The sequence below is a fragment of the Tinamus guttatus genome, unplaced genomic scaffold, assembly GCF_059628265.1.
Source record: "Tinamus guttatus ecotype Peru unplaced genomic scaffold, ASM5962826v1 Tinamus_guttatus_pri_ptg000301l, whole genome shotgun sequence".
NCBI lineage: Eukaryota > Metazoa > Chordata > Aves > Tinamiformes > Tinamidae > Tinamus > Tinamus guttatus.
In genome coordinates, this window is record NW_028288835.1 from 1,042,248 (window position 1) to 1,051,090 (window position 8,843).

The 8,843-nt window shown below is 48.5% G+C and overlaps 1 protein-coding gene across 1 annotated transcript in view; it reads right to left on the minus strand.

The window, feature by feature from the left end:
* The window catches only part of PDGFC (platelet derived growth factor C), a 100,265-nt gene extending 92,542 nt beyond the window's left edge, over positions 1-7,723 (minus strand). The window contains exon 1 of the mRNA XM_088528083.1: positions 7,590-7,723. Coding sequence (XP_088384209.1) covers positions 7,590-7,695 — 106 coding nt within the window. The 5' untranslated portion in view covers positions 7,696-7,723. The remainder of the gene's footprint in view (positions 1-7,589) is intronic.
* Between the last annotated feature and the right edge of the window lie 1,120 nt (positions 7,724-8,843).

The window sequence follows — 8,843 nt, forward strand, 5'->3', positions numbered from 1 at the left end:
ACGATTGCAAAAACCTAATCCATACCTTTGAATTTGGAATGAATATCCATCACTTAAATGTCTTGTAAATGACCCCATTTGTTTACACGGCCCTGCAGCTTTTTATGATTTTTCCATAAAGAAGTTATTACATCCATTCCTTTTATTTTATTTTCGAGCATTTGAAGGAGCCCCCGAACCACAAGCGAGCGAAACCGGGTCTGCAGATGGAAGTGGCCTCATGTAATTCACCACCACTGCTGCAGCGGTCAGCAGACTTTCCCTTTGGAAATGCCATCTCTCCACACGTGGCAAAGGAATTTCCCGTGCCATAAGGCTTTGGAAACGCGTCGCTATGGTCTAGGAGCAGCGCTGGCTTCCAGGAGGAGCACGGAGCCACTCCGGCTACCTTAGTCCTGGCTGGTGGCCACCAGATGCTCACACGGAGGAGGAGAGCAGGGAAACCAAACATCTCAGATCTCCTATCTCTACCTTGCAGTGCTTCACAAAACTGAGCTTCCCAATGAACAGTTTTAGGATGAGGCAACTCAGCTTCCTCAGGAGATGATAGGCAATATGATGTGTTATTTCATAAATCAGTACCTTTGTGAGCAAACTCATCTTCTCTGCTATTAAACAAACAATACTTAGAAAGTGGCTGAGAGATTAACAGCTCTAGACTGACACACAAGATTTTGCAGAGAATATTTTTCCACAACAACTTACTCTTCAGATACAAGACTCCTGGTATTTTACACCTGGCCTTTTCCCTCACAGAAGCTTACTAGTTTGGCACATGTCGAAGTAAGTAATGGGTTTAAGATGCAGAACACTGAACACTACAATAAGAGTGCCAATCCTTTGCCTTTTATTGCCTGAACGTTGTTTCCATCTGATCTATCAGATTACAGGCCCAATCACCCACAGCATAATAACTGGCCTCCCCAAATATCTTTTTTATTTAATTTATTACTAATTCATAACATGACAGCAAAAGCAATGCAAAGAATTAAACATACAGGAAACACAGGCAGTCATTGTTTCCTATTCCCAAGACACTTTTACTTTTTCCTCAGACAGACTTAATATTTCAAGAAAAGTTGAGCAAAGGTGATAAGGGAGTTTAAATCCAGTATTTGAAAGTTATTCAGTGCCAGACATCCGCCTCTTGCAAGGCCTCCCTCACTTCCCTTTAGCAGCATTTTTGGGAGTTGTAGAGAAGTTAAAATGGTAGCTAACAAGTAGCAATATTGTTCACGTAGAAAAGAGTACTTAAACTCACATTGTTTATATATACACACACATATACAGGGGTTCTACTTTGCAGCAGTGACCGAGTGCATCACCCCAGAACGGAGCCTGTGCTCAGACCCTGGTATTCAGAGGAAGAGTCTTCACCTGGTCCTTCATCTGCCGGTATTCTGAATCAGAGCACCGCTTGCACTGCAAAGAAAATAGTACAAAGGTGCCCCAAGGGGAGCTATGCGAGGACACCACTACTTTAAAACAAGTAATAATCAGTTTTAACAAACTCAAGGAACAATTTCAGTGTTGCTGAGACTTCAGAGGAATAAAGGAAGAGAGGTATTGACAGCCTAGGGGAATCTCATCTGGGTTTATTATGATATCTCCAATGAATTTGCCATGAAGTGCAAGGTTAATGACTAATTCATGAGGACTGATTCACAAAAAGGCACGTTGCCACCGCACGTGCATTGGGAAGGTGTTCCTGGCTTCTCCCTTGCCGCTCTCCTGCTCTCACTGCTGGAGAAGGATGCAGCTTCATCGTCAACAACCTTTGGACACAGACTCACTGCACGCACAAATGCTGGGCTTGCCCGTACCATGGAGGACCCCAAAAAAGTGATGATCGCAGAGTTAACTTCTGCAGTCTCCAAGCAGCCAGCTTGAGTGAGAGCAGCCAGCAGGGACAGAACAACCCAGCCGCTCCGAGAGACGGAATCGAGCAGCTCATGGGGCTTTTTTAACGTGTCCCCAGCCCCGCTCGGGCTCTCGCCGGCGGGTGCAGGCGGCCACGGCCGTGCTCGGGTAGCGCAGAACGGCCTCCTTTAAACACCCGACCAGTTTACATGGAAACAAACCGCGTTATGAAACCACGCAAAGGCAAGACCGTACACGCGCCTGGCAAGGAGGAAGATCACATTAAAAAAATACGCTTAGCATTCGCTGCAGGATCACAAAATTGGGAGCAAATCAACCTGGGGTAACACTGGGGATAAGTTTAGAAAATCTCCTGACAAGAATGTTTAGAGGACAGGATCAGAAGACGGATGAACACCGGCTATGACTTCCATGGATGGAGACATGGATAAATTTTCCAGACGTTGTCACCTTAAAATAACAACCAACTCTCTAAATAAGCCTCTGGAAAACGTGAAGTTTATATTTTGATTTCATAGTAGCATATTATGATTTTTCATTTACCTGCTTGAAAAAGTACTCAGATTCAAACAAAAGCTGCAAAAGTTTTTCCAGCAGGGACTGATAGCACTGAGTAAGTTTTAATGTATAATTCATTTCTCAGAAATTCCAAATCAGCTAAGCACATACAGATACATAAATATTATTAAAATAATTGTGTTTCTACATGCTAGTTCTAATCATCTGTTATTGTGTAACTTTCTCTAGGTCCTACATATTTCTCCTGAAAAATACTTATATATAGGCCAGTTCCTAGCAAGCCACTGAGCATTTTGCAAGATACACATTTTATGACTAAAAAGCAAAAACACAGCTGTCCATACTAAAGTATTGAGCTATAAGGGAACTGAATGCAGCCAACTGTAGGGAAACGGAGCTTGCACAGTGTGTTCCCTCTGCTAATCGGGAACTACGAGACGGAGCTTTAGGGACATCCACCCAACAGCGCCGCACAAACCCCGCTCTGCTCTAATGCAGAAGCCCTGCTCTAGGAAGCTAAGCTCTACTTTGCTATTACTTGTTGACTAGGTGATAATTAGATTCTAAAGGTCCAGATTAAGTCTTGTATGTATAAAAGACAGCATGTTTATATGAAGGCAAAGTTCAAAACAACACCTTGGTATTAGAGCTGTCAGTTGCTCAGGCATGCACTGTGTCTTGTCCAATATTAAAACACACGGAAAAACAAGGCACAAAGCCTTAAACTCTGATCTTCAAACCTAATAGGAAAAAGTTACTGCAAAAAACAACAGATTCTCCCTTAAGTTCCATTCAAGATGTTTAACAGGGAAACAAGAAGGCTGGTAACCTAAGTATCTGGGTAAGTGGGAAATGTTCCAGGCTTTTTAGACCCTTACCTTTCCCTAGGAGAAAACAACTGAGAGAAGCAGCAGGACTAAAGGAAGAGGGTCAAGTTGCTCACTGGTAGACACTCTGCTGGAAGTCAATTACAAAGGCAAGAAAGGTTTTAAAAACTTTTCTTGCATTGCAATTTATTGCAGTGCTGAAAAACTTTCCTAATTCACCATGACTTTTGCTTAGAAGCAAAAGAGGATGAGGTACAACTCTACACTTTCCAGGAAAGGGGTGTTAAAATGTTTCAAAACAAGCTTCGGACTAAACAAAAACAGACTAGATTTCAGAAGAATTGCATCGAGTTCCTGTCAAATTTCCTTTTACACGCCCAACATTCACATGTTGTACTTCTGTGTCTTCTCAGAAGGAAGCAAAGCTGCTGCCCAGCCCGAGTCCCCAGCGCCAGCACTGAAGCCGCAGCTACAGGCCGGGGCTTCCAGCGCTCTGCTGCTCTCCCGACATCACTCTGCCAACACAACACTGCACTTGAAGCAAGGGAAATGCTGACATGTTAATCCTAACGAGTCGGATGTGTTGCATCACTTGGACATCTACAGGTTCTTTCGGGCGCTGGGAAGCGAGTTAAATGCACCTGAGCAAAAAGCATTTCTGCCCCGTGGTTTTGTCCCCAGGCCGGTGGCCTGCAGGCTCCCTGTGAACACACACAAGGGTCCTCCACGCAGGAGGCTGCCCCTTAGCACCGCCACCCAACGCCATCCGCATGCGCTGGGTTTTCCCAAGGACAGCCCCGGACAGGCACGTGTCAGGATCCAGCTCGAGGGACGTGGCTTTGCTTGGGTTTAAGCAGTTTTAGTCTTCCCCATTTCAAAAGATTTAAGAAATACATTATGAAGTGATCTGTCAGCAAAGCTGTGAACTATTAAGAGTTTCCATTTATAAGGGGTGAGAGGAAACCACAAATGACTAAGTATGTATCCAAAGGCTGGTATGTTACCTGTGCTATGGAAATGACAGATAAATGCTCCAGTTTTGCACAAGTTACTTCACTGACCTCATTCAGTGCCATTCGCACTTGCAGCTGACTGCAGGAGAACTGGTTTATGTAGCCAGTTGGTTCAGGTGGACTGACCTAGGGTGGTTGGCCTTTTCCAGGCATTCATTACCACACCTCAGATGTACCAGATAAGCCGTACACATCAATGCTAACGGCACCTGGCTAGTTTTTCCATTATTTTATATAAAGACATTCTCATATTTCTCACAGAAATCACACACCCGATTTCTGTAGCTTAGGAGAGCTAATTTTGAGCATTTATTACATGTTTACCCATGATATCGAAGAAAACGGAACTCAGATACTCTAGATTCTCCTGTCATTTCACATTGTGACCAAATCTAGATTAATAATATCACATAGGCAGGTACTCTCATGTAATGTGAATGTCTTAACTCTAGTGGCCTAAATCATGAATAGCCACTGAAACTGCATAAACAGGAAGAAGCACTTACTTTAAAAATGGTATTCAAAAGCAGAAGGAAAAGTAGCAAGACCTTTCATAGAAAAAAAAAAAACAGCAAATCATGCAAGTAATCAAATTCACCAGGCAAGAGAACATGAGGGCTTTGTCCCACCCTCAAAAAAGAGGGAACATTTTTTTCCTGACCCTTACTTCAAGGTGGAAAAAAGCTGTAATAAACATATCAAGCAGTCCTGAAAGAACTGACAATGCCTGCTAAGTGCAAAAGCCCCATTCAAGCATAATCTAAACTATGGAACTAAAATCCCTCCAGATTACTAGGCACACCATCTACTGCTACTTCAGTTTAAAAAAAAAAAAAAAAGTCACAGACTACTTTGATCCTCCAAACGAAAAACTTGTATTTATCTTTACTGTTTCTATTTGTAATTCAACTCAATAAATACTTGAGAAAAATATTTGTAATCTCTCGCTGTCATAGTTTATAAATATACCTCTCCTTAGAGAAAATCTGACTAGAATAGAGGGCCAACAGAAACAAGGGGAGAGTTTTAAGTGGTTTTGAATGAAACTCTACTGGCCCTGCAGCAACCATCACACTAAATTCCTATGAGGTAGCAGCAAAACAGTGTTCTAAGAATGTTTTATTTATGATTACAAAGAAATATTTACACTAGGAAATCACTACACTACCTAAAATGACACCCACTATGCAACAGAGAGAGCTCCTCGTGTCTGCCTTTAGTAAATAAGGCAAGTTGGGTCAAATTTTAATTCTGAAGTTAACAATTTTTTAATTAATCAATAAAATAGCTCTAGCTATGAAACAAAAAAATCCGGAGGCCCATGTTCACCTTTTGTCACACAAAAATCCCACTGACTTAATAAGTGGTCATAGGCATCTTGAGTGTTACCTCGATCCAGAGGTACGGTGGTACAGCTGAGTAACACCGTAATTCCATTCCAGAGCAAAACTTCGTGGCCATTTAGCAGCTTCACAAGTCAAAGCAGGATTTTGACTGCAGACTGTGTGAATGAAAACTCTCCCCCTCTCCTGACCAGAGCTGGCTTGGCATGCCAACAGCTACATCTCGTACGCAAAACTCCGGGGAGTTCTAACCTGCCTCTAGCTAAACGCTGTACAACCTTCAGATTGCAGCAGAGTGTAAAAATCACTCTAATTAAATCAAGTAAGAACTCGTTTGACCAGTGTTACTGATCCCCCAAATAGTTAAAATAAGTTAAGAAAAGTCAGGGGTTCATAGTTAGCTGTACTTAAACTTGTCTTTATTATTTTAAAGCAAGTTTAGCATTTGTGCAACTAGAAAGCCGATTTCAAGTCGACATCAGTCCCGAAGCCCAGTGTAGTGAGGTACAAACCAGCACAGAATGCAGCCCAGGACACTAGTTTTCTCCGGGTAAGACCTAGTGACTCCATCTTCCAGCATGCCAGACTGCACCGAAAACCAGCTGGAGCTTGACCTGAAGCAGCTGCATTTCTGCCGCACGCAAACAGAGCGGAGCACATAGTGTCACACACGCTTAGACCAACGTATATCAGCACGGCCTGCGTGCCGGCTGGGCTGCCCTCCAGGCGCTGCAGTCGCAGCGCGGGGCCGCGGTGCCCTTGTAAGGCCCAGCCCGGCGCTGCACGAGGAGCCTCCCCTGGCAGGCTGACAACAGCCCTGCTCCCTGCCCGCGGGATCCAGCGCTGCTCATTCCGTGTGCGCCAGGATGCTCCGCGTGTTCACCGTGCGAATGCAACAGCAGGAACGGAACAACACGCGTTTCTAGTGCATTAGTGCTAAAGCGCGTTTTTGCCAAAACCGGGTGCCCTAAAGCCTCTAAAAGTCGGCTAAACTGGGAAGGAGTAGAAAGGGAGTGTTTCTCTTCTGCAGAGTACATAATTTCCTACCCTGTGCACAGAGTCTGATTGGTTTCCTGTCAGAATAGCTGGGTTTCTGAGTCTTTTGATCACTTTCCTTGGGCCCTTCACAGCTGCTCTGATTAGAGATTGATCCCTGCCCCGCTCTTTGATCAGCAGCTCTGGCAGTCTGCAGGTGCCATATATCATCACGTTAGCAAGCCACAGCAGCAGTAATCTCTCCTGCTAAATTTGATAGCATATTACATATTCTTCTAACTCATAATGCTTGCAAAGCCTCTAAATCTTTACTTTCTATTAAAAGATAGAGCATAGATTACTTTTATCAAGAGAGTCCCGAGTTCAAAGCTGAAAGAACTGAACTAGCCTTGAATCTGCATTTTTTGCTTTACTTTATGATAGTGCACAGGAGCTCGGGAGCTCTCAGCTTGTCCTTTTGTGTTGGGTTGTGCCCAGGGAGAAATCTCATTCCAGCTGACGTGCAAACCAGTAAAATATTTTTCCTTACATTAAGCACCACAGTTTCCATGAATACATGCAAACAGCCCTAATTCTAGATATTCCACACTAAGCACAGTTTCATGCAGTATATAGTGTTTCAGTTCGTAAAATATTCTTTAAAATGACTTCATAACGACAGATCAAGAGGAAAGGCGCTTAGAAATCTGAATAATGTAAATCATATGGAGTTCAGAGGCTAAGCAAATTACACACCCCGAAGCTGCCCCTGCTGCATGAAAGGAGCCTTTCTGCAGCGCGGCGCAGCCCCGGCCCAGGGGAGCTCGCCCTGGAGAGCTTTCCAAACAGTTCAGGTACACTTTAAAGTTGAAAGTCATTCTCATTTCCTCTGCAGGATTAGCTCGTTTCCAGCCCGCACAAAACGGCTCTCAGCGAGGAGACACAAAAACCCACGCCGCGAGCAGAAAATAAACGCGCGGGGGGGCTCCGCGCCGCGGCCCCGTCCCGCGGCCCCGTCCCGCGGCCCTTACCGTTGTGCTCCTTGGCGAACGGGAACTTGCTGCCCAGCTCGGACTCGGCGGCGGCGCCGCGGCCGGCCGGGCCGCACGTCAGCACGAGCAGCGCCACGAGGAGCATCGGGCCGGCGGGGCGCGCGGCTCGCGCGCGGCGGCACTCGCGGAGCTCTCAGGGGCGCCGCGCTGCGCCGCGGCGGCGGAGGCAGCACTGAGCCCGCGCTGGCAGCACACAACCGCAGGGTAGTTTCCACATAATCCCATCCAAAACTTTTTCCTAGAGCCTTTTTCTGCGTCTGCAGGTTTTGTTTTCCTCTGGCTTGTTCCCCCCCGCCGCCCCGCTCTCTCCCTCTCGGATCAAAGCGCAGCCTGGCCCCGGCCCAGCTTCCCGAGGACTCGACGAGGCGGGGGCGAGCGGGCCCTGCTGCCGCGGACGGGCGCGCACCTGTCAGCGGAGGCCGGGCCGGCCGCGCGCGCGGAGGCCGGCCCGGGGGACGGCCCGGGGGAGGCGGCCGCGCGGAGGCCGCGGAGCTGCCGCCCTCGGGCCGCGCCTCGCGCCTCCCCGGCCGCCGCGGGCCCCGGCGGGGCTGCCCCCGCTCCCGGCCCGCACCTGGCCGGAGCGTTTGCGCCGCCACGAGTTTTCGCTCGGGGAGAAGTTATTGGGAAGGGGCCGGGCTGCCGCTGCCGCCGCCCGGCTGCCTGCGCGCTCTGCCCGCGGCACCGCGCTCCGAACGGCCTTTCCCAGGACCCCTCTTCTGGCTCCCGAAACTCCTCCCTTCTGGCTCCGCCGGCTCCCGAGCGCTCGCGCCGGGCTCGGCCCTTCCCGGCGCGGCCGGCGCGGGGGAGAGAGCAGGGAGGAAGGGACAGAGGGAGGGAGGGAGGGAGCAGCCGGTGCCGCGCGTTGGGCGCCGTTGAGTGGCCGTTAGGCGCCCATTGGCCTGGAGGCGGGGGCGGCCGTTGGGATGGGGGGGCGGCCGTTGGGCTGGGGTGCAACCGTTGGGTGGCTGTTGGGTGGCCGTTGGGCCGGGGGGGCGGCCGTTGAGTGGCCGTTGAGTGGCCATTGGGCTGGAGGCGGCGGTGCCTGTTGAGTGGCCGTTGGGCTGGGGGGGTGCCCATTGGACTGGGGGGCGCCCGTTGGGTGGCCATTGGGCAGCTGTTGGGTGGCCGTTGGGCTTGGGGGTGTCCACTGGGTGGCCTTTGGGTGGCCATTGGGTGGCCATTGGGCTGGGGGGAGGCCGTTGGGCGGCTGCTGGGCTGGGGGGGCGCCCGTTG